The 26747-nt window shown below is 41.5% G+C and overlaps 1 protein-coding gene across 14 annotated transcripts in view; it reads right to left on the bottom strand.

Moving 5' to 3' along the window:
- ptprt (protein tyrosine phosphatase receptor type T) overlaps positions 1 to 26747 on the bottom strand; it is a 332412-nt gene that overhangs the window by 19350 nt on the left and 286315 nt on the right. For 9 of the 14 annotated variants that reach the window (XM_030420578.1, XM_030420575.1, XM_030420576.1 and 6 more), the window contains 6 exons: positions 13626 to 13711; positions 12177 to 12213; positions 11541 to 11638; positions 10806 to 10922; positions 3954 to 4108; positions 721 to 856 (listed from right to left, as the gene is read on the bottom strand). In XM_030420578.1, coding sequence (XP_030276438.1) covers positions 721 to 856; positions 3954 to 4108; positions 10806 to 10922; positions 11541 to 11638; positions 12177 to 12213; positions 13626 to 13711 — 629 coding nt within the window. The remainder of the gene's footprint in view (positions 1 to 720; positions 857 to 3953; positions 4109 to 10805; positions 10923 to 11540; positions 11639 to 12176; positions 12214 to 13625; positions 13712 to 26747) is intronic. The other 5 variants (XM_030420579.1, XM_030420581.1, XM_030420589.1 and 2 more) reach the window with 1 other exon arrangement.

Genomic DNA, 26747 nt, shown 5'->3' with positions numbered 1-26747 from the left:
TTTCCCGGAAAAGTGAAAGTAATTTTACTGGAACAAAGTTTCAGCAACTAACTATTTGGAAAACTTCAGCGGTTGTGTATGTATTTATGTGAGTGTGTGTGCTTGGTAGTAACACATGGTGAAAAATATATTCTGAGATGTGCAAACACACACACACACACACACACACACAAAGAATCCTAAATCAATGTGTTTCTGTGTGTGTGTGTGTACGTATTTGATTTAGAGTTTGTGTGTTTGTGTGTGTTTGTACTACTGTCATCTATAATTCAAGGGATGTTTAATATTGATGGCCTGATTGGGATGGATCATACAGTATAAGGCTGCAAGAAGTACTGAGAAACTGAAACTGTGTATATCTTCGCTCCAGCGTCTCGTCCTGCAGACGGACAGAGAGATGCTTCGTGCTTCAGGCTAATTAAGATAATCAAGCTCACTGTTTTTCCTTCATTCAAGCTGACATTTGGTGGAATATTTCCAGATGTAGTAGAGATATAGAGTGTAAGCCTCTGAGAACTCTTCTCGCTGTGGAGCTTCTCAATAAGTCTATCCACCAGTTCTCATAAATAGTCAGTAGCTAGTGAGTTCTTCCTACATGATTCAAAGTTTCCATCCTCCGCTGGAAAAGTTCAATCATGCAGGAGTGCTTCATTTTCCATCCTTCCACAGCAGTGAACCTTTTGGCAAACACACGGTTTGTTTCTGTTTCTGCACACCAACCTCCGTCTGGACCATGTTGACTCGTTGTGATCGCAGCTCTCGGATGCAGTTGAAAATGTCCACCACGCCTTCGTTCTCTGCCATGTCCAACATGATGTCCACTGCAATGAAACAGCCCGTCCTCCCTGCCCCGGCACTGTAGAGACAAATGGAAAGCCACGTGTTGACTATCTATTCAGCATATTGATGCTAGATCAACAATGTTTGTATCATTAATTCATTATCATCATGAGGCCAAACATGTCATCGTTCATCCAACGCAAATTGAAAAGATGCTCTATTTGTACATGAATAACTGTATGTATGTCCTGTAATTTATGCACCATGAAGGAGTTTAATAACTATCATTGTGTTACGTAACCCTGTGTTGTGTAATGTTGAAAAAAAATGACCTTGCAGCGGTGGTTTGACAACATTATACGACTTCAACCTTCACTTCTGAAAATGTGAACAGGCTGAATTTACCGTCTGAACAAACAAACCGATGCCGTTTCTTTCTGATCGGAAAAGTCTATAAATGCTAATCGGTGTCACGTTTTCATGTCGGGCGTCATATTTTGTTCAGGAAAAGCTGTGAAACTGTGAAGACGTCATCGATTGTCTGACAGAACGACTGATGGCCGACGCGATGCCTGAAATACACAGAGTTCAGTGTGAGAGCTGAGTCGCTCTCCCTCACACACACACACACACACACACACACACACAAACACATACAGACTTTAATACCCCATGTCAGGTGTTAAGGCGACACATCCTGAACAGTAATGCCTGGAGGGGAGAGAGACGGATGGAGGAACAGACGAAACAGATGGATGGATGGATTGAATGGGCGAGGGGGAGACAATCGGGGAGGGTAGGGTGAAGGGGGGGGGAGAACGGTGGAAAGAGGGTTGTGATTGGGAGTGATAGAAGTGGTCGTCACAGGGGAGAGATCAAGGGAGGGAAGGATGGAGGGATGGAGAGGGAAGTGAGAGGATGAGGCATGGAGAGAGGGAGGGGAGGAACCTATCTTTCACTTTGCAATCCCACTGACAGTTCACACAGACAGCGAGAGAGAGAGAGAGAGAGAGGGAGAGAGGGAAGGAACAGAGAGATAAGAGCAGAGGAGAGAGAAGGAAAGATAGAAAGGAGAAAGAGAGAGAAAAGGAGGGAGCGCCTCGGCAGATTACCTGTCAACCTCTGTGATTAATGTTGAGACCGGAATACTGCTGGGCCTCTGTGTGCGTGTGCACATGTGTATGTGTGTGTTTGAGAGCCTCATGACACAGGCCAATAGCGTCAGAGTGCCCCCGGAAATTGGAAGTGACGGCCATAACTTCCTGCTTGTCTGTCCGCATGCTTTTATCAGAGCTGCCTGTTTCCACGTGAGCTCACCTCGTCCGTCTGTCTGTCCGCCGCTTCTTCATTCTGTCTGTACGTACGCTTTAAATATAATTACCTGTCCGTCCTGTTGGAGCCCATGAGTGTGTGTTAAGAAAGAGCTAATGCTATATTCAGTTGCATGTCGATGCTTGTTTGATTTTGAAGGCTCTTGTGAGGTCTGTCACATAACTAACTGGAAAAAAAACATAAATAACTAAACAAAGTGGATTCTGGCTTTTGTTTCCATTTTTCTCAAAGGAGTACGGCAGGGATTATGTATGTTTGCGCTTTGGTAAAGTTTAGAAAAAAAAGACTGTGGTCTTGATTACATGTTAATAAAATAAGTAATCCTCAACTTGTGGTTCAATTCAGCGGTTATGTTTTTTATATTTAACCAATATGACATTTTTTTTTCCAAACCTTAAGCGCTGCAAGTGTCTTAAATGGTAAATGGACTTGCATTTCTGTAGCGCTTTTCCAATCTACTGACGGCTCAAAGTGCTTCACAACACTTGTCACATTCACCCATTCACACACACATTCACACACACACACATTGCAGAGGCTGCCAAGCAACGCGCCAACTGCTCATCAGGAGCAATTTGGGGTTCGGTATCTTGCTCAAGGACACTTCGAAATGCAGCTGGGGGGAGCCGGGATACAAACCAGCGAACTCGCTCTACCTCCTGAGCTACAGCCGTCTGAACAAGTGCTATTGTATTAGATTCATTGAAAAAAGACATGAGCCATTATATTTTTGAAAGGACACACGCCACTCAAAAGTATTAATAGTCTTTGGAAAACGTTTGGTGACTGTACTGCATGAGGGTCCTTTATCTCTAGCAGTCACTACATGGAGGGTTAGGGGTTAAATTCCCTCTGTGGCCACCAATCCAAAGTCATCTATTGTATTAAGGTGGACGCTCAAAGCGAATACATTAATTTTAATGCTCGTGCTGATATGAAGAATCTACTCCAAACATTTTTTTTTCTTTTTTTATAGCTCGTCAGAGTGGTGACCTTTTAAAGCTTGAGCCTGCTGACAACGCAGCCCCGGAGTTGAACTGTTGCATCCCATAAAGAACAGAACATTGAGGTTAAATATACTGTCACCATGGGGATCTTAAAACTGTCACTTATTTTTTTTTCTCCCTCTATTCCTGTTCGCTGATGATGATGGTGGTGGTGGTGGTGGTGGGATGAAAGTGGGGTGGAAGGTGAATTTCTTTCCTTTTTCTCCCCTCGTTGAATACTTTTTAAAGGTTAACACCAGCAGAATTTATGGACAAGGGAGGTTGGTGCGACTGTGGCTGTGTATGTGTGATCGTATTGCTGCTGATAAATGGTGCCACTGTTATTTCTGCGGAGGGAAGTTGAGGGAAGATAAAAGGAAAATGAAAGAAAATCACAGTAAGGAAACGCTGACAGGGAAACGAAGGTGGAGATCTTCAGGCTAAATGTTTTTGAGCAACGGATGAATGTGCCGTGCCCTCGGATATATTTTAGATTTGTGAAGACAAACCGCAAGGTATTGCAGTTAAAAATGCACTAAACAAATGTGATTCAACAAAGAAGCACAGGAAGCGAGCTGGCGTTAAAGCATCGCATGTTCTCTCTGCAAGAAGTGTCTGAAGAATGAGGTATTTGCTCTCACAACGAACCAACAAGTCATTTATGTGCTCTGTGTTGTGCTGACCCTGTGAAACCCTTTGCTTTCTGCCATGCCAGTGAAAGTCAGGAGCAAAGAGGTGTACAACTGAGTGTCTGTCTTTGTTTGTCCTTGTCCGGTCTCTGTAGCAACTGACCAACAGCTTCGAGGGAATTAATTTTAATCTTCTTGTACAAAACCTGAGTGTCTGTGTTCTCACCTGCAGTGAGCCACGATAGGCCCGGCGTCGGGCGGGTTGAGGAACTTGACCTGTCGTATGAATCCGAGCAGTCCGGTGGCGTAGCAGGGGACGCCGTGGTCGGGCCAGCTGGTGAAGTGAAACTGACGGAGTTCGCGGATCTCGTGATGACCCTTCTGGAAAACACACACGGGAGAGATGTTACAACCCGCGATGCATATTTTACAGCGGCAATAGCTCAAAACGACTCCGTTGCCATTTTGTCTCCTGATGATGACAAATGCACCAATCTCACAAATTTTATCATGGCCCTTTTGGGAAAGACTGACAAGAAGACATATCATGGTTCAGCAGACTAATTTACAGCTGAGGATTTCAGGAATCTGGGGGCCATGCAGTCTCTTTGGCTTCAGACGGAAAATAAATCGATCCAGTGGATGTCAAGATGGCACTCTGGGCCACTTCTGGGAACGAGAGACAGGAAGACTTATCGCGCCTCATTTGCCTAATTTACAGGGGAGATTTGAGGAAACTGATGGCCATTTTGGCTCCGCAAAAAAGATTAATTGATTTCGCAAATCACATGATGGCCCTTTTGGGAATGAATTACAGGAGGAAATGCCACGGTTCAGTTATGCTGCCCAATTTACACAGAGATTTTAAATATCCAACAGTCAGTTTTCTACTTTCTGGATGAATTTTTCAGACATCACAAAGACTAACAGATACCAGACAGCTTCAAAATATTGTTATTTTATAACTTAAAGAAAAAAGCTGTTTTCACAAACAAATCAAGTTTTTAAGAACAGTATGATTTTATGGTGTACCAGAAGAAATTCACTTAGAAACAAGGAAAATGCTGATTTTGTTGTATTTTTTGCTAAAAACCAAAATAAAAAATAAACCAGACTCCACACCACTTATTGCAGCTCTTCTCTGAAATAGAGTTGTTTTGGTACATAACACTGGAGATTTGGGGGAAATGGCAGCGAGCATCCATTGTTGCTGTTCACGAGATAGCATCTTGACATTTTTAATGATGAACTTTGTAGAAACACAAATACTTTCCCGGCCTAACAATGGGGATATTATGAAAGAAGATGACATTCTGATGCTTAATAGATAGCAGCAGTCTCACATCAGACGGCCTCACTGGGAAACAAACATAAGCAGCTTTTCGGAAAATACAGAACAACTTCCATTTTGCACTACACGGCTCCAAAAACCGTTCAGAAATTTTGAAGTCAACTTTCGTAATTACAAACTTTAATGAAGTGGGAATGAAAATGGTCGTCCTTGTTTTTTAATTCAATGACAAACGACCTAAACTGTAAACACACTGCACTGCTACGTTCACAGCTTCAGGCTGCCATTTTTCTCTGACATCATACTCAGAGTAGGATAACCAGTTATATTAGATAGGCTCTATACAGCACCGCTTCCTGATACCGGGTCATATCTCGAGGTATAAGAATATATTTGACCACCTGTTAGCTTCCAGGAGACAACCGCTAACGTTGGCATTCAACCAAATCCTTGCTCAAATTAACTTCTGATAGCGTTACGCGATTTGATGGGAAAAAAAAAAGCTTGACACACATCTTAGACATATTCATTTAAACCTGGCAGTGAAAACACACTAGGCTTAAACAAAATAGTTGAATGTCAACGCCAGTTTATTAAAGATGTTGTGTCACCTTGAAATATGTCCCTCCAGATCCTCATTATAAATCATATTTTCAGTTGCTGATCGATCCGCGGTGAAACTATGTGTGTGTGAGTTTTGTCGAGTGTGTATCTCATCTAACTTTAGTTTAATTTTAATGTAATAAGCAACATTACACTCACATACAGGAGCAGGCAGAGGTGTCAGGCTGAATCAAGGACATTACACATCTTTAAATTAAGTTCCCAGGACAGCAGAACAACCTCGGCGTACTCTGAAAACATTTTCAACCTTTCAACAGTAACGGAGTAACTCTGACAGCGTACGACACCTTGTTGATGTCAGATAACTGCACCTCGGCAGCCTCGGGGCTGAGAGGTCTTTCTTCTACTTTTTCTGACCTGCTGCTCTCCCGACAGGATGAAGACATTTTCCAATTTTCTGACAGCTGCAGAATGAAGTATAAGAAATGTATGACCCCTTTTTCAGCTTCCAGGGGTTCTTTTTTTTTTCTCCACAACACTACATGCTTCTGCTTTAATAATTCAGACCAATCGATTCCATTATGCTATTCTAAACTAAACAGGGCTTAAACGGAGAGAGCCATGTCCCTCCTCAGTTCAGTTTACTCTCTAAGAATAGACCTGCGAGGAAACTATTGTTGCCGCAGCTCCTATTCTGGCTCTGGTAGATAAACAAGGTTGTGGAAAATCGTTTGCTTTGGCAGAGTGCCTTATGATAACCTCAGAGGCAGGGATACCATCAGGAGGAGAAAGACGGGGTGAAAGGTCGAGAAACAGACTCTGAGTGGGAAAGGGCTGAGGTCAATGAAGAGAGTGGCTAAAGGAATGAGAGATAAACCGAGAGAGAGGGAAGGTGGTGGTGTGGGGGGAGGACAAAAAGACCGATTTGACGAAGAATATAAGAAGGGGGCCGATAACATAGAGGAGAGAAAAAGACATAAAACGAGGAGTGAGAGAGGCGTGGAGGCAGTGAGGAGAAAAATAAAACCCTGAAAACCGCAAGGTGATTTGATAACTGGACTCGCCATTGATTCGCTCTCTTGTGATGTTGAAATTACTTCTCTGAATCGATAGACGGCGGTCCAACACAGCCAGGGCCTCAATTCCATGACTGGTTGGTAAAAACACACAACAACAACATTAAGGTGCTTGACATGTTGGAAATAGCTGATGAGGATGTAGAGACTGTGTTTTACACCTGCCTTTAGAGGTTATACTTCTCAATGAGACTAATGTGCGAGGGAAGAGCTTTTTGTTCGAAGATTTGGAGCTTGATCTACATCTCTTCCTGCTCTATTACGTGTCCTCTTGTTGCTTGTAAACACCCTGACATTGCGGACACAATGGACCAAAATCCCTTATTTTGTCCTTCATTTAATAGATTAAAAGATAAGTTCATCCAAAAATAGATTTTTTTTTTTTCTTTTCTCCGATGGAAAGTCGGTGAGGATTCATAGTCCACAAAACCCTTCTGGAGCCAGAGCGGAAAAATGGTGTTGCAGCATTTTTCTAAACAACTGAACTAGATGCAGACTCGTTTCAAAAAGTTTAAAAACAACTGAATAGAAATAATAGATTGGAAAGCATCATATTTATTTTATATCTTTATTTTAACTGTAGGCACCAGCGTGTACCCCTCTGAAGTGGGTTCACAACCTTCGCATAATAACATCTTTTCAAATCAATTCAGGATCTCGGGGCTTCTGGAAACTTGGAATATGAGGTTTTATGCCATTTGATGTTTTTGGTGAAGCTACCGAATAATTTTTTTTGGATGAGGGAACACCCAACATTTCATCGGAGCATGGGATCGAGTAAATAAAGACTGAATATCCCTTTATCGAGATTCCAAACCACGCAGACGATCAATAATTTATAAAACAACTATCTGAAAAGCTCACAAAGTTCAGAGTGAATGAGATGGTGATGTAGCTGACAGACAAATCATTCTTTTCAGTGAGGGCTCTTCCTCACATTGCTCAAACTGGACTCTTTTGTGTTTCATCCTCTCAATCGTACAATTCCACATCAACGCCCCCCTGTCTTTTTTTTAATAGTTTTTGTCTGAACATCAGCTGTAACGTCCGACCGCTTATCAGTGACGGTTCAGATCAATCATCTCGTTCAGACAAAGTCCAGAGTAACTCAGATCAGAGTTCCTGGAGTTTTGATTGAAGATGTTTCAAAAGCTTTCTGGGAAATAATAGAGGGGCCACACCCAGAAGTGTTGTGGGTCCACTCAGAGTCAAATGAAAACAGGAAGTACCTTTCCTCTATCACATCCTCATCTGAAGGCATGACGGATGGTTCGAGACTTTGTAAATAGACGAATGGTGTTTGAACCCTCTTCGGGGAGGGTCTCTCCAGTTTGACACATCCCTCCAACCATCTGTCCTCTCCGTCTAATATGCGCTGGTACTCGGAGCTGTGTTTGTTGGCCTGTAGCTTTGTGTACACTGCCGAGTCCTTTCCTATTCACCCCAGTGCCCACTGTGGCACGCAATTGTTTGGTTTCTCCAGATCAGAGTGCCATAGCGCAGATTACCGTTCTGTTGTCTTGGATGTCATCCATCCTGTGAACTAAGCCATGTCACTGTTTCTTGTTTGGTTCTCAAAATACTGAGAAACTGTTAAGTACACATTCTCTGCAACTCCAGCTGGAGATGAGATGACAGAGATGTGTTTTTTCTGTCTGATTTGTTGTTCTCGGTGCACCTGCTTTTAGATTTCACAAAGACCCAAACAGCAGATCAGATCAGGATAATCACAGAGTCTTTGTTCTCTAACCTTGGATCTGGTGTCAGCAGACACGACTTCTATTATTTGTGTTCTGAACGGTGACATCGCTCCGTGTGAGTTCGTTCCTGTTCACTCGATTGCAAAGAAATGTTGCCATGCGCTTACTTAAAATCTTTCATTTCACTGATAAAATGAACACTTTGAGATGAATACTTTTCAGACTGGTGAGCTTAAATACAGTCTGACGGATTCTGACACGTCTGAATGTCTTTGTGATCCGCTGTTTATGTCATCCTGCTTCTCTCACACACTTTTTTACTCAGATTTCCTTCTTTGAGTCACCCTCGCTCGCTCGGTTAATCTCCGTGGACGAGCCATTAATAAACCTTTTCATTAGGATCCTGTTCTCATTACTCACTGCAATTAGAGCTATTTAACTGTGGCGCAGAACCTGTATATGTACTCTCTGTGTCTGGCTTCCTCTTTGTACTCCACACCCACACACACAGTCTCAAAACCTTCTGTAGTTTCAAGATGGAGAATTTTGTGTTAATGAGTGCGTGTGTGTGTGTGTCTAGTGTGTGTTCGCACGTATTAATGCATTCTGCGAAATGACAGGAATTTCAAAATCAGCTTTCCTTTGAATTTTAGAGTACTTCTGCACACGCACGCGTACACACAGGCAGAGGTGGTATGGATTAATGGCTTGCTAAACGAGCTGACAGCGAGGACTTGAAGAGTCGTCTTCATAAGCTGCTTTCGCACGAGTGAAGGGGGGGAAGGAAATGCAGGATGGAGGAAAAAAATGAGAGAGACAGACAGACTGAGGTAGAGAAAGAGCGAGAAAAAACACATGAGAGCAGGAAGAAAAGGAGCAAAATTCTAACTATTACAGGCGTCTGATAGTGTAGAAGTGTATTACATGTTATAGCTTCTTTAGTTTTTAGTATTTATTAATCACAACGGTATAGTACCACAATTGCAGGTGAGAAGTAATGATTTTTTTTTTTTCCTGACAACGTTTTGAAGAATAAAACAAGAATTTAGTTGTTTGGCCACAATGAGCAGCGATATGTTTGGAGGCAAGAAGCCCTTTAACCGCAAGAACAGCACACCTGCTGTCAAGCATGGTGGAGGTATTATGCTGTAGGGCTGTTTCTGCTGCCAGTGGATCTGGTGCCCTAAATAAAGTACATTGAATAATGAAGTCGGAGGATTATCTCCAAATTCTTCAGGAAAACCTAACATCGTCAGCCAGAAGATTGGGTCTTGGGTGCAGTTAGCTGTTTCAATGGGAGAATGATCCAAAACTCACTAAATCAGGCTAGAATTGAGGTTTTGGAATTGTCTTCCCAAGTCCTGACTTGAACCCAATTGAGAACATGTAGACTGTGCTGACGAGAGAAGTCATTGCCAGGAAGCCAAGTAATTAAGTTGAACTTCATTGATTCTGTCAAGAGGTGTGGTTAAAAATTCAGCCACAGGACGACCAGAAGCTTGGGGATCATGTCTATGAAAAGCACCTAATTGAGCTGAAGATTGCCAAGAGACATTAAACCAAATATTAGAATTACTGTATGTAGATTTTTGACCCAGCAGACGCAGATTTGTGACAAAGTAGTATGATTTCCACTCGTTCTATCGCAAAACTGAAGAATGCCATAATAAACACGCTCTTGACAAGTGTATGTAAACTTGCGAGCGTGTACGGCTCTGCAGAGATTGCTGTAAATGCACAGCCATACAAGTCGACTGAAATGAATGACCTTCAGCAAAAACAAAAAGAGAAGTAGAAAGATAAATGGGGTAAATAACAAGAGAAACAGTGGACTTATTACAGAGAGGAAAGCAAAGAGAGGCGAGACTCAGAAGGAGAAGATGCAAACAAAGTTGTTTGGGAAAAAATCAGGGATTTGGACCAGAGCCTTTTTGGCTTATTGTGAAGTGTGTTTCTGCTGTTTTTCCACTCAGTGCGCAGAGCCTTGGAGAACAGCATCACAACAATGACTGTACATTGTTCCACTTGCACTCGTCTTTTCTCCTTTCAAATCCCTCCCTGCCTGATTACAAGGGCCCCAATTACGCCTTCAAGCGTCCTCTTAAACAGCGAGAAACAAACAAGCAACACTGCTCGCTCGCCTCAAATCCCCAATCACTCATCGGCTGTGATGGTAATCCAGGTTTCGGGTTTACAAAACACGGAGGCGATATGTAACATGAGACAATGAGGGTAACTGAGCAGCCAGAGAGCGTGAGAGCGTTCAAATCCAATCTGAGGTCTGGTGGGAAATATTCTGTAAGCCCGAGTCACAATATAATGTCATGATATCAAGCTTGAGATCCTGTTCAAATGCTAGGAGAACATTTCAACAATGCAGAAAGCAATAAAAAATGACAGAAAGCACGTCTTTCAAGTTATTTTGTTGATGATGTTGACTCGTTTACCTTTTGGACGGTGAATGTCCGTATGACGTATTCAGCCAGCGGTTCCGTCTCTATCAGGGTCACCTTAATGTCTCCGTACACCTCCGTCTCATCTGGCCAGTAACGCACACACTTCACCTGGAAAAAGACGATTTACATTCCTGCTATGTAGTTAAATATGTATTACATGCCGGTCATTATCTCCAAATGAGCATTAACAGAGTGGGATGAAGCAGAGGTCAAGATGAGCGCCATGAATGATACAGTAGATGAATAATATCGGGATTTGTATTGCTTCTCCTGCATAATAGAGAGGACATAAATTATTTCCCCATCTTAAAGATAATGATTTAAAATCACTCGATAATACTGCAAAGTAATTTATTAACTTTCACTGAAGAACAGCCAGGATGCAGTACTGAGGGGCCGGATGTGATTAAACCACTTGACAACACATCTGGACACAGATGTCAAGAGCTGCCATCGCCATCCATCACCTTTTCCTTTGGCACTACACTCCCTCAGCTATTCACTTATCAAACATCTGAAAAAAATCTGGCACAATTCTATTATTGGATGATTTGATGCATTCTGATTAAACTGTAATGAAGATTATACAAAATATAATAAAGCTTGACACCTAAGATATTAATGTCATCTTGTACTTCTTCAAGTACTGGTCCTCTTCACACACACACACACACACACACACACACACACACACACACTTAGTAATCTCTTGGATGATGAACTCACCCTGCCCACTTCCACCAGATTGGTTACCATGACGATAGAGGCCGAATTTTCCTGCCACACCATCCTCCAGAAATCCCTCACCGTCTCCTGCATGGGCCCTGACACACACACACACACACGCACACACACACACACACACACACACACACACACAAGTTAGAGATATACTGATTTACACAAGCAGGTCACATGCACACAGGTGCATGTATGTATGTATAAACACACACTCCAACGTCATGTAAAAAATACGTCAGCACTGACATCATGGACATACACAAACGCACACATAACAAGTACACACATGAACAGAGAAACACACATGCGCACACACACACACACACACACACACACAGACTACACACAAACTCACACACTATCAATCCCAGATAGTGGTTCGGGAGTTTGAGGTAATGGGGTCTTAAATTTGTCAGGGGGATTTTATACGGCGGTTTAGATTTAGGAGGTTGTGGTAATAGCCTCCAAGCCCGAAAGGACGGCATTTACCAGGTGGCTCCTACACACACACACACACACACACACACTTGCATAGAGGCACACATACACATTCGCATCTGCACAAATGTAGAATTGCACATAAAGTGTCCCTGCACACACTCATCACGTCAGTTTAATTACCTTGTGTAGCGATGTAATGTCTGGGTCTGTGGTACCCCTGTGAGACAGAAAAAAAAGTCAAACATAAAAAAACTCCCAAGGATTTCATCTTCTCCATCTTTCACCCCATTTTTTCCTTAAACTTGTCCTCATTTTCTTCATTTTGATTTGCTCCCTTTCCTGTTTCCTCACTTTCTGTTTATTCCTTTATTCCTTTCCTTCCCCTGCATCCTTTAACCTCCCTCCCATGTAGGATATCCACATTCTGTGTCTGTCCAGATGGGTAAAATATTAAAATTGCTATTCAAAAATTGACACATGAACTCCTTCTAACCAACTGTCAACCTCCCTTTATCACAACTTGTTGCTTTTCTTCTTCTTCATTAGTCTGTCTGAATTCTTTCACTTCTAACTCTGTGTCATATTACTTTCATTTGATCAGTTTCTCCATCGCTCCCTCCCTCTTCAATCATTTCTCTTCATTTCTGACATCCCTCCCCTTTTCCAGCTGAAGTCATTACTTACTCTTTCTCCTTTGTAATTCCTTCCCCCTCCCTCTCTCCTCTTATTTCTTTTTACTTTACCTTTCATCAATTTCTGCCTCCATTTCTGTCCACCTTCCTGTTTCTCATTCTCTCATTCCTCAAATCCGATTCGTCATCTCCTTCCCTGTCCCCCTCCCATCTCTCTTTTCTCTCTTTTAATTTGTCCCGTCTCCCTCTCCGGTCCCTTCAGCTCCCCGCAGAAACATAACTCAAGGTCGTTTCCCGAATAAACATCAAATTAAATAATAGAGGGGATCTTAATTTTCTCTCCTAGGGAGCGATGAAAAGTGACGACTCTCAAACCAATGATTATCCCCTCCTGTCCCTGCACAGCCGTCCTCACCCCCAAAACACCTCCCGATGAGACGGATAACCTTGCTGAGATAAAAACATTTATCACTTTCATATTGTCATTAAAACCAGGCTATAACTATGACTTTATCTCCACTGAGGGGGACGTATTGTTCCCGGTTTTCTGTTTTCCAATTCCCCCCTTTCTTCTCATTTCAGAGAAGAAGAAAAAAAAAAATGTCTGTGGAGTCTGATTGAAAATAAACAATTTGTACCAAATTCATTACAACAGTCAGCTGTAAGCGAGAGATTACATCAATGAGCGAAGCACAGCGCCCCGAGGGCAGAGAGGAGAGGAGGAAAAACACTAATGGATGGATGGAAGGATACGTGAGGGATGGGGGACGATGAATGAAGCAGTGGGAAGCAGTTAGGGACAAATGATATTGAAGAAGAGATGAGTGAACGATGAAGAAGGAATAAATAGAACAAAGAACAACGATAATGAACTCTCATACTGATGATTGTACCAACATCCAGATAATTGGTTTCTAAAAGAAAGAGATGGGACTTCGCTCATTGTGTGAACCTTGGCTGATACCCTGAATGTGTGTTTGTGTGTGTAAACACTCACGTCAATGTAATTGGCGTTGATGTAGTCAGAGTGGGGGTCTCCGTCCAGCAGCTGCAGTCGGACTCTGGTGTGATCGTCTGTGGGGTCAGATAGCACACAAATACAACAGGCCTAAAGTTACATTTACCCACAGATCGGAGCAGCTAACTGACTGGACAGGGAACTGACTGACTGACAGCGGCCCGAGTGATGACACTGTCTGAACCAGGACGATGACGGCACTGGCTGATGCTTCAAATGATTAAAATGTCCCATGTTTACCTTCCAAACAACCGGCAGTCGTGCAAACTATGACTGTTCTCTTTCAGTAGCAATGAAAGCTCTTTCTTCTTCACTTTGACACCGGAGACCTTCAATCAAGCCTCGTCTCGTAGCAACTGTGGTTTATTTTACAGATGAAAAACGTTCACAAACATGCATGGTTTGGTTCTGTATGGTTTAAACAGCCACTTTATTTTGAATATTGGTTTAATTTAGTTCATTTGGCTTCAGTGCAGGTCCACTGAGATGAGCTGAAAGGGCTCGACAGACACAAAAACACAGAAGCAAAACAAAATGTACAAGACTTCACAATGCAGATTTCTATCAGATAGTACTCGGGTAAGTCAGGCTGACGGGACAAACACAGTTTCAATTACGAGCTGCCTCTATCAGCAAACACTAGTTTGTTCACTGCCAAACTATCCATAACGGATGATGTGCTCGAGTGCGATGACCAGTAGAAAATCTTTGATTAATCTCTCTTATTTTCTTCCGGTTACTGTTGAATACTTGAAACCTCGTGAGTAGTTTTCCTGGTGATTGGTTGGAGGCTCACTAGAAACACAACAATGCGTTCCACTCTACCTTGACGCCGTCCATTCCACTCTGCTTCTCAGTGATCAAATCTGGACAAATCAACACGGTTCCAAAAAGCGTAGTCTGTCTTTCCTTATGCCTGATTGCACCTGTTTTTCTAGCTGTTAACTATAAATAAAGTGTTGTGGAGAGAAGGTAAGACCAAAAACTTACCAAAAACTTACCAAAAAGAAAGAAACACAAAAATACCAATGTAGGCACTGTATTTCTTTTGTAGATGAAAATATTAACAGTATCAAGAAATATTCTGTTTATGTTTCGACATTTAAAAAGCTGATGAAAAATGTCAGATTTTTATCTACATTTACGACACAATCTGAATACTTCTATCATTTATTATTGTCTATTGACTTACATAACCTTCTATTTGAGGTTGAGCAGATTTCAGGGATATGAAGCATTTGAAGATGCTCATTAGAATAATTGAAAACCCTGATGTAGGCACTTGTGGAGTATTTTTATTGCACAGTTCAAGGGGTTAAGTGATTCAACCAATGCAGAGGAGTGTATCATACAGTTGTCATTATAAAATTGTTATTTTTGGTTGAGAATGGCTGTATATTATTGTTGCAGACACACGCAGCAACAGAAGTTTGTGAACAGAGAGGCTCCAAACTACAGAAACTCAAAATGCACCAATACATTTTGCATTGCAGGGCCCATGTCGGTTAAGTGACAAGTAAGATGACTAAACTTATTTCACCATTATAATAAATTCACACAATTGCATATAACCACTGTAGAACAAAGCATAATAAAAGTACTGTATATGACTGCTTTAACTTTCAGATTGTGTCTTTGAGTCACTCACATCAGCACAACCACGGCTCGCTTATGTGAGTCATTGTCAAAAGTCCATGTAACCAAAACCAAGCCTGCCCTTTCCTTTTTCCCTTTCCTATTTGAATGCCAATTATTTTGTTCTGTGCTCTAATAGCCATCCATAGTATTAGGACACATATGGGGGTATTACTGCTAATGGCAGGCGGTGATTTTGTTCAGTCGTAACGTGGCAACAGCAGGTAATTGCAGCTGAAGCGGACATGATTTAGTTTGATTATCTCTATTTTTCTCTCTCACTCTCATCTTCTTCTTTCTTGTGGTGATATGCTCCAGTTCAACCCTCTTATTTTCTCTCTCTGAGACATGTGAGCACATTATAGTGATACTATTGCTACAAAAAAAAAAAAAAAAAAAGGAAATAACTGGTTCTTTAATATTCTTAGGTTTGGGGAGGGGAGAATTAAGTCAACAGGAGATAGGAGGTCAGAGCAAAACAGAAGTGGTGGAGCAGAAATTGGCAAGTATAAGGTGGGGCGAAGAAGAAAGAGAATAGGGGCTTGGAGAAAAGGGGGATGGGGAGAAGAAAAACTGTCAACAGAGAGGCGAAATGAAAAAAGGGATCACCTCTGTGTTTCTTTGAAGTCATTGAAATGCTAATGCATTTGACTTTACTGACTGATGCAAAGCTAAAGCGGGTTGGAGTGCTTAAAGCGAGTGCACAGCGAGCTGGCTACGGTTAGCCTGCAAGCTAGTGGCTTAGTTAGCTGCAGGGAAGACTTTCTGAACTGTGAGAGAACAACATTTTTGATCAAACACTTCAGGTGTTTTGCTTTTGAAGACTTTTACCTCCAGAAATGTACAAGTTCGAGGTTGGTTCAAAAGCTAATTGTACCCTGAAAAGGTGTTTGTGTGCAACAATGCAAACTGCAAGGCCGATGGCGTCATATTTACAACAAAGCTGGGAAAAAAATTAAAAAAATCACTTAGTTCATTCATCCATCTGAAAACGCAACTGTGCCTTGAAAGAAGAGCTTTTATGTGAGCGTATCTACTGTGGGGTCGATGACTCATACTGTCAATTGTAACCAAATTTCCCCTGTGTTTATAGTCAAGGCTTGGGGGCAATCATTTTGTCACGTAGGCGTTTACATCTTTTGTTTTTTTGGTGGATATCTTAGAATAGATGTGTGAATTTTCTATTCATGGCTGGCATCAAATGAGGCTTCCTGCGGAGTAAAAATAATCAGAAGAAGCAGAAAATTGCACAGATGCTTACTTTGTCTTGCTTAATGGAGTCCGTTTGCAGATTGTGTTCTCACAAAACTAATCTCACATTTTTGAAAGACGGAAAAACACTGCATTTTCCACATACTGGCTTAACGTAACTAACTTATCTCAGGGTTGTGCTTTGGCATAGTGTAAGACAAGCAATTCAAAAAGACAAGCACGCCAAAAATGTTTGAGACTTCTTGTACTTGATATTAAAGATGTCTTTGAGGTTCTGTGAGATGCTTTGGCCTCGCCCTCATGATGCTGAGGTCTGTATCCGGCTCCTCCTTTTGAATCATGAAATAACATCAGCTATTTGGTCAGAAATTTCGGGATAGTGTGACATTTATCTCGTCCAAGCTTCCAAGTGTCTTCCCTGCAATTAATGTTTTAGCTGCTAACTAGCTAGCTAGCTGGTTAGCATTACATTGTTACCGCTGATTTGTGCATAACAGCACAACAGTAGGATATATTTTAATGTTGCATTCCCCACTTTGATGGCATATGAAGCCCGAAATTTAAGTCCAGCAGCAAAGTTGCTGCACTTGTTACCACTCCGCTAATATATATGTCAAGAGCACGGGTTGCTAATGTTAGCCTATAAAACAAACACCAGTGGTCAGATGTTTGTTTATTTTATTTGATGACTCAAATGAGAGCATGACGTTGTGAAGGAATTAAGAACGTCCATGGTTTTCTATCTCCTTAGACGACATATCAGATGTAACCAGTTGTGTCCGTTCACATAAACGGCATCGACAACTTCCGCTGGCACATGAGGGTCTTGGAGGGTTTTCAAATTTTCAAAGATTTCAACCCCTCGCACTTGTAACTCTGTTCTGAGGGGCACTTGAAAAAAAAATAAAAATCGGCTAGAGCCTTGAAATTACCCAAGGAAAGTATTAAATCCCACCAAGTATGAGACACAAACCCGTGAAGATGGTGTCGTATTAAATCACTTACTGGTGCATCCGGCAGACGCATCTTCACACCCTCACTTTCTGCTGCTTTTTTATGAACACAACACGCTCCACTGGAACTGAATAATATCACTGAACATAAAGCGCGATACCGAATAAGTTTCAGGGAAATATAGAGTCTTGCGACAAATCCCCTCCTTGATTATCATTTTCCAGGATCACCTTGAGGAGAATTATTTGTACGGCTTCTATCAGAGTAATTTTCGAGCTCTGGCTGAGCGGCAACAATGATGGCAGCATGACTCCACTCTGCTGGTACAAGATACTGTCATCAGCTATCAGCTCACCCACACTCTTACTCACAGAGAGCATCCCTCTCCCTCTCTCTCTCTCTCTCTCTCCCTCTCACACACACACACACACACACACACACACACACACACATCCCTGCACGTAAAAACAAACACAACAGGAGGTAGTCTGCAGGCACTCTGCTTTTTCTCTCCCTCTTTTTCCTTTCTCCGTCTCCTCCTCTCTCTCTGTTTCATCTGCCTCTTCCTCCATCTCTTTTCTTTCCTCCTTTTCTCGGCTGACTCCACCCGCCTCTTCCTCCTCCTCAGTTCCCTCCCTCCCTTGTCTCCCTTCATTTACCTTTTTCCCTCCCGCTCTCCCTCTCTCTTGCCCCATACTGTCTCGCTCCTCCAGACAGCAGTAATTACGAGGGGCTAGTGTCAGACTGTCATAACACGAGAGCCACTGATATGAGGCTAGCGGGAGGGAGGGGCCTTTTCCTCTCCTCTCTGCCCAGGGAGGGGAGCTTCTAATTGGGCTAAGATGGCAGGAGGTACTGGCTTGCAAACACTGCAGATCTGGACACAGGCCACAGGTTTGAAGAGGCTGACAGAGCGTGCGTGTGTGTGTGTGTGTGTCAGTGGAAGAAGTATTCAGACCTTTTACTTCAGTAAGCTATTAATACCACAATATGTAATACATTTACGTATTATAACTTGCAGCAGAATGCAGTAAAATGGCCATTATATCTGATGTTTTTGGAAAAAAAATTCTGTTCATGTGTATTTAGCATTTTAATAATGACGATGTATAAGGTTGAGCTCATTTCAACTACAGTAATCCACAGAACGGCATCATATTCTTTAAGTCAATACTATCTGTGAGCCACACATCTTGAAAAAGGTCAAAGGTTTTAGGCTATGTGACTATGCACGTTCAAGCTAATCCAGGATGGTTTTAAACATTTTATCTAACTTAAAAGGTGAGTATTAAACACGTTGGGTGTGAGACTCAGAAATCTAATTTCTTACATCAAGGGCCTTCATTCTTCAGTTGATGAAAAATGTTCACATTTAAAATCACCATATTTGGAGATGATATAAATAGTCTGGAAAAATGTCCAGTTAAGAAACACTCAAGCCAAGTCTGAGCGACTTGAATTCGTACGTATACGCATGAACAAGTTTAAGAAATGACGTTTAAGAACGATTTTGGCAACTGACCACAAATTCAAACACACTGTTTGGAGCACTTTGAAGCAAATTAAGCATGATTTTACTTATCCAGATATAACCTTAGATATACTAAATTCAGTCATCATATACGTTATGGGTGTCACAGATGTTAATGGTCTTCAATTTCAATCATTCATTTTGATCACGAAGGAAGTATTGACCATCCTGTGCATGTCCAAATGGAAAAAAAGGTGACACAGCTTGCTTAGTAAGCTACAGCTACACTTCAAGAGAATTATTCAGTGTGCTCGAGGACGACAAGCTCACTTGTACTGGAGGTAACAGCTACAGCTTCAGAAATGTTTCAGAGATCTGTTATTGATTTCTTCAAGAAGAGGGTTTACTTGTGGGGGACAAACTGACCTGAACCGAAAACCTTGCCAGAGATCCTTGATTGATTTATCTGGGAGGAGGGTTTACTTGGGACAGATTTGAGAAACAAAATGTTTTAAACAAACTGAATTTTCTGTATATGGTTTATGTTTACCTCCGAAATCTTTATTATTTGGTGAATATTATTTGGACTTGGCGAACCTCAAACTGCAAAAAACCACAAGGATAAAGTCAAGCTGTTGTTGAAAAAGTACGCAAATCTCTTTTTGGAAAAGATTTATAAAATGTAAATGATAGTTGTCAGAGTATAAAACAAATGTTCCCTTGATATTTAAAAATCCAGATGCCAACAGAGTCAAAACATTGAAAACTGTGTGAATCGGTGACCTCAAAATTGAAAGTCAAATCCAGTTGTGGATTTAGATAATTGTGACTGAATATATACAGAGAAAACAAATACAGTTTATATGAGCTGAATACTAAAAATACAGTTGTTACTTTATAGATATGTGGTCGCCAAATTCCCAGTAGTCAGATCAAGACTAATATACTTGATTCATGTACATGTTCAATCATTTCTTCTCCATCTGGATATAGATACATCGAGCAGATATGTGCACTCAGGCTCATGTTGGCGTCTGCAGTACTGGAGCAACAACAAAGTCATCAGAAGCTGTGTTGTCCAAGGGCGAAGGGTCACGAACCCATTACTCATTAATGAGCTCCACTCCTCTGCCGAGTCTCCCTCTCCTCATAACCTTGCAACTCCCCCCCACCACCCCTTTCCTCTCCTCCCTGCTCTCTGCTTTTAGTTCGGTGCTATTTTTCTCTGTCTCTCTCTCCATCTCATCTTTTTTTTTCTACCCTCTTCTCTCCCAAGTCTTGTCATTACTCCAGCAAGCCACTGTAAAAGTTTTGTTAGGGAGAAGTCGTTAACTTGAGGGGGTCTAGAAAGGGCCAGACAAAATAGACTTCTGTGTTTTTATCTTGGAGAGATTCGCAGGGGCAGCCGAATGCAGCAGAAAGCTGTAATTTGGAGACATCAGATCAGGTTTGTATGTACTAAGAGCCGGCACACAGCACACGAATCAAATGAGAAAGAGCCAGCAGTGCCTAATGACCGCTGTCATACAGCAACAGCAAACAGGAGCAGCTGTATTAGTGGCTCTTGTAGATCAAAGGTCTTGATGAAGCTTTATATCATATATCACCAAGAGTAAGACCAACATAATACAGTGGAATAACTTAATTGGAGCAGGAGATAATCTATGGAGTAATTACGCTCCACTTCCATGAATATACTGCCCTTTTATTGCTTTATAAGGCCAGTGTCTACCCCAGATTGTTCTCGGTTGATGAGGCAAAAAGACATTCAAGCAGCACTTTGGTTATATAATGCTGAAATCCTCCTCTGAAAACAGAACTAATGAAATTCTTCTCCCCTGAATGGCCCAACTCGGATCACATTTGGAAGTTAAAATGATCTATGACCTTTACTGAACTATGTGTTAGAGACTAGGCAGGCCTCAAATATCTGCCTCAGCGCTCTAAAATTTCATGTTTCCTCTACAAGAATCATGGGATTTTAATGTCATTATCATTCTTACAAGAAGACATTTTCTTTGGTCATATGTTACTTTTGGGTGTTTGACATTTTTCTTCACTAAAGTTCCCCTCCAGTCAAGGTGTGTTTGTCTTCTTGTCGCTGCAGTTGAATGGTGGAGCTTCACAATGAACAATGCATCCATGTGTGGAGCTCAAAACTAGAAGGCTAGCCCGAGCTAGTTATTGTTACCGTTGCTGATGCTAGCTGGCTAATGTTAGGCAGTTCCGTATGCTAGGCCCATATGTGTATTGTTAAAAATGTTCAATATTTATCTGTTAATTAACAACTGAATGCTTAATGAACCATTTGCAAAACACGAACACACATTTTTAATACGTAAATGGTTAATAAATACTGTTTAGCTCACCTGTAAACATTTGGAAGCCATTTTAAGGTTCCAACTGATGCTTTATGAACCTTTACAATAGCTTAATATGTGTTTATAAGTATTTCATACCATAACCAGTGAATTAATTATACATTTACTGTTTGTTAATGATTGTGGGAAACCTTTACAGTGATGTAGGACACATCTTGTGTTCAGCAATTAAACTTTGAAATTGAAAATATGATGACAGAAAGGATTAAGGGTTTTCACATAGTAATTCTACTATATTACTACCATGACAACAGTCATTAGAGAATCTATCAGATTTGATTGGATATTGGATGAAATATCAAGTGAAAATCAAACATGTTGGTACTCTTATTAGCCGCATGACAAAGCCTTTGTGGCTTTGAGAAAAAGAACCTGGCTGCTTCACTGTGATGTCACTGAAACTGAAACTCTTTGTTTTTTTCTATTATGAGGAGCGCTGGACAAAGTAATTGCTGTGTCACTGATATTGAACAAAAACCTTATCAAACTCCTACAGATTTATTATGGTCATTTGAGCTACGAGGCAGTTAAAACCTCTACTTACTGCCTTCTTTTATATCCCATTGTGTTTCCAGCTGCCTGGAAAGAGCACGAAGTGTAACAGGGCCTTGCTGTTGGAGAGAGAAGAATTTAACGCTCCAATATGCCCATTAGGTTTTACTTTACAATGCTACAGAGAGAGACTAGGGTAGATAATGCAGTATCATACAGTGGCTAATGCGGACTAGATGCATGATGGGAGATGTCTGCTACTTAAATATTGTCTCACACAGCCCCTTAAACAAATAATACACTCTCTCGCTTTAGATACTTCTTCCATTTCCTGTTCTGCAGATGGAGGTTAATGGATATTCAGCATTCAGTGATATGAAAGTCAGTGTCGCTCAGTGCCTGCCAGAGTCAGTAGATTATTGGTCGTAGTTGAATCACATGTACGGAGAAAATAAGAAGCAGAGTGACTGGTGAACTACATTACTGTATAGAGGCACTCCTCTTAAGAGTCCACATGGACAGATGGAGCTGGTGTTTTGAAGGGAAGCAAAGGGAAAAAAAAAAAAGAAAAACGCTCACAGAGGCAAGTTGAAACTGCTGAACAAGATGTTTTCACTCCTCTGTCCTCTCCTTCCCTCTCATCTCCTCTCTGCTCCTCCTCCTCCTGCTCTCCTCGCCTCCTTTTTTCCAGTAGCCACTAAGCAGGGATTGTGTCTGTCACAGATATACTTAATCAGTTAACTCCCTATGGAGCCCAACTCACTCACGGCGTACACTCCGCTGTCAGCCCGGCTCAAGGCATTAGGGAATTTAATAGCATGTGTGATTGAGTGTAAGTGTGTGTGTGAGGGAGACGGAGTGGCGTGTAAATGTGTTAAAGTGTGTCTTTCTTCGCTTCCCTGTACACTCGTATGTTCTGGAACATCTTTAGGAAGTGTGCTGAAGGTTTTGAAGTGTTCCAGCGGTGTTTCAGTGTTCGAGTGACGTGTGTGTGCCAGTGTCAGCAACTATTTATGCTTGTTTGTGTGTGTGTGTGCGTGTGTCAGCTTGCATACCAGCATGCATGTGTGTGTTTGCATGTATGTGTGTGTGTGTGTGTGTGTGTGTGTGTCGGAGGGTATTATAGTGTGTAATAGCCTATTAAGACCAGAGCTCCCTGCAGCTGATGTGTCAAACAACTCAGAATGTTGTGGACTCGCGCACACACTCGTACACACAAACAGACGGCTCACGATGCAGTTTCCAGCTGTTTGAGGGCTGTCAGGAATAACAGAGGGAGAGAGGGAGAGAGGGAGGGAGGGAGAGGAGAGAGGGAGGGAGAAGAGGAGAAAAGGTGGAGGGAAGAAAGAGCAGCAGCCTCTTTACACTTTAAAGTTACACAGCAGAACTACATCAGTGTGTCGTAGCATCACAGGGGTGGGTTTCACCGAGGTGGAAAAAATAAATAAAAATGTGTCTGGCATCGACAGCGTCTTGCTGGTGACGATGACATCACTGCTAACCCTTTAGACGATGAATGAAAATCACAACAGCAGCCCGATGACCCACTTTACCGCCTTGTTCTCTAACTCGACTTGTCGAGTAAACAAACGTTCAGATCCTCAAAATATTGTCCCATGGGCCCATTTGGTGGTTATTTTGGATTTCCGACTGAAACTGCACAGCAAGATACACCTTTTTCAGTGTGATTTTGGCATGAGGTAGCATCTGGTATATCAAAATATGATGAATAAGAAAAAAGGGCATAGTTTACACAATTAAACCCATCTATATGATCTATTAAAACTCAGGTATCAACTGAAACTGACAGTGAACGAAGCAACAAACAAAATATGATCAAACGCATCACCATTCACTTTTACGCTTCAGCACAATTACCAATTAAAGAAGAATTTACTTATTCCAACAAACAAATCTCTTTCAAAAACCACAAGGAATCAACAGCTGCTACTACGTTAATCTAAAAGAGCACAACCCGCTCTTTACTTTCCTCACCTCACAGTAAAAATGTACGGCAAAGTAAAACCACAGTATATATAAATGCTGTGTACCTTTAAGTTATAGCAATTAGAGTAAAAAAATGTTTTGATGCAGTTGACAGGTGACCAAATGAAACACAACCATACATTGAGGTATCTAGAGGTCTAGCACTGAAGTGTTTCACAACATAAAAAAATGTGTTTAAAACAATTTGATTTCAACGACCAGAAACAGGCTGGGGATCACGTCAATTTGCATTCAGTTTTAGCAGCAACACAAAACAAATCAATCCAGTAAAACACAGGGATTCTTCTAAAACCTAAGATCTCAAAAACATCCCTTAATGAATAAATTCTGCGAGGATTAAGGTTTCAAATTCAGCAGAACGGCTCTTCACCAACATCTGCCCAATTGATGACTCGAATACTCAATAACAGATTAAATCCAATCACGATCAGACTACCAAGTATGGTCCCATTTTGCAAAATTTCACTACATGTTAACTACCCAGATGTGATTCTCACCTTTTTATGGATTTTTAAGGTTATGTCACTTTAATTTTTGAGGCACAAACTCACAAACTCGTCTTGGAGAATCTGTTCGACATACAGAAGCCTGTATAATTTGACCATCGAGCTACTTCTGTCACAGGCAGCACATCATCTCCTGCATCCACCGTGTTTGACAAGAGACTGACACATCTTCAGATCTGACACACTGCCTTGAACGCTTACCTCCGCTCTTTATCTCCTTCCTTTAATATCACACAGCATATGGATGAGTCATGTTGTGGATTCCTACACAGGTACTGTATTAATACCACTTCCTGTCTGTAAGTCTGGTATTAAAGATCCATGGAGTTAATTCCAACTACAAAAAAGTAAATAACAAATTAGGACAGACCAAAAGAGAGTCCGTCCAGCGGAAACACTTCATCGCCTAATAAGCTTGCGGTTATAAGATATATATCACGAAAGCCCTTCTTACAGCAAATCGTCCTCTTTCCAACTGACCAACCGACACTTTCTCTTCTCATTAGTGTCCCCCTTTTCTGACTGTCCGAGGAACATCCTATCTTCAGTTTAACGGCGGTAAGTGTTCGCCCACAGCGAGCCATTCACAGGCCAGACAGGAGAAGGAGAGGTTATCTGCATATAAGTGGCGGTATGATAGCACACAGCGGCTCATTAGGTATATGAGAAGTGCATTAGTGGAGCCAAGCTCGGCTTGTTCCCGAGTGTCATCTTCCCGGTTAGAAAACGCAGCAATCTGGAATGCAACTGTCACAACAGCCGTCTGATGATCCACTTTGCTGTCTTGTTACCAGGAGTTTAGGGGAAGGCCATGTGCTCTCTGACAAGTCAAACCGAACGGGTGGCTGAAAAGAAAAGTTAAAATCCTTCTTGTGTGGGCATCTCATGAATGTCTTGACGGCAGTATATCTTATTCATTCTGATTAATTCATCAACAATCAATTACCCCTCGCTGTTAATGATCACAGCTCGTCATTACCGGCTATCAACGAATATACGATTGTCAACCCCCTGAAGTTCTAAAAAGATGAACTATAATCACTCATAATCCTCCACCTTCTAATTAAAAATACAATCATCGTTAAAATCATTACTTTATCGTCTCGCTCCACCACCTGAAGCTTTTTTTTTTCTTTTGGGAAGCAAAAAAAAGGGGGTTGTTAAAAATCAGCATCAAAGTTCTGCATGTCGTGTTATTACTGCGGCTCTGTTACCCCCGACCGCTTCTGATGAGGAACAATGATTAAAAGCAATCACCGTCAACAGTATCAATAATACCGCGGCTGGCGTTAAAAAATCAGCCTCATTATCACCATTATCTGTGTGCTTGTCTCCCGCTGAGCGCTGCAACAGACACCATTTCATCATCCGGTGGTGGGGGGCTGGCAAGTGTAATCAGTCTTTCTTTGAGAATCACATTCTTCCTGTTTGTCTATTGTTTTTGTTATTTCTTAGTTTTACACTTTAGCAACCAGAATGTCTATTCACAGAAGAGGAATCAACACAAGAGTAGAAAAACAGATGCCTCGTCGGTGGTGGAAAGAACCACAGCACATTAATGGGTCTCCATTTTTGTCGCACCAGTTTGAGACCTTCTCCTGTTTCGTGCTGACGCGTCCCTGAGGACACAACTAGGTCCAGTAAATCCCTGCAGCCCGGATCCAAAATCAAGCGGACAGTATTCCCAGAAGAGTGGAGGCTTTTATAGCAGAACATTAATGCCCCTGGGTTCGGAATGACATATTTAACTAATAATATACGGGTGCAACGATTCCCATACCTGCAACTTTGTTACGGTGCTATGAAATTGTGAAGAGGTCATTCTCCAAAAATGAGTTACTTTACTTTTGATACTTTAGATCAGGCCGGTAATACTTCTAAGTATTACTACCTTTATATAATTAAACAATCCACATAATTCTTTGTTACCACATTCAGAAAATCACAACCCAATCGGCAGAATAAATGTTGGCAATTCAAATGACTAAAATATGTTGAAAGTTTACATTTCTTTATGTTTCTTTAGCCTCAGTTTTCTATATCAAGATGTGACAACAATGTGTTTATTATCTGGTAAGATTCATTAAAAAACACTCCGTTAGTGTTAGGAAATTATCATGTTCTGGGCTAAAATACCTGAGGTTTCGTTAAAAAAAAATACGCTTTTGTTGCCACGAGCAAGGCTGGAAATTGTCCAGAGTACCTAGTGGTGTCACGATTTCTAATGTTGAAACTGAGTCTACAAATGTGAGCACATCAGTGTTTTGCAGAAACATTAATTTGCCAGCATTTTATCCTGGAGACTGGGCTGAAAAAATCCTTTCTGGCTTGAAAATAAAACAAATTATGCTGAAACGCACTAAATTTGCTTAAACGGTTAAGGTCTCTCGCTGACAATAAAGTACCATCTGTTTTAGATGACACTCATTTGTTAAATGTGTAG

The sequence above is a fragment of the Sparus aurata genome, chromosome 6 (genome assembly GCF_900880675.1).
Source record: "Sparus aurata chromosome 6, fSpaAur1.1, whole genome shotgun sequence".
In the NCBI taxonomy this organism is placed as follows: Eukaryota; Metazoa; Chordata; class Actinopteri; order Spariformes; family Sparidae; genus Sparus; species Sparus aurata.
Note: the sequence above shows the minus strand (reverse complement) of the source record. Positions and strands in the feature narration are given on the sequence as shown.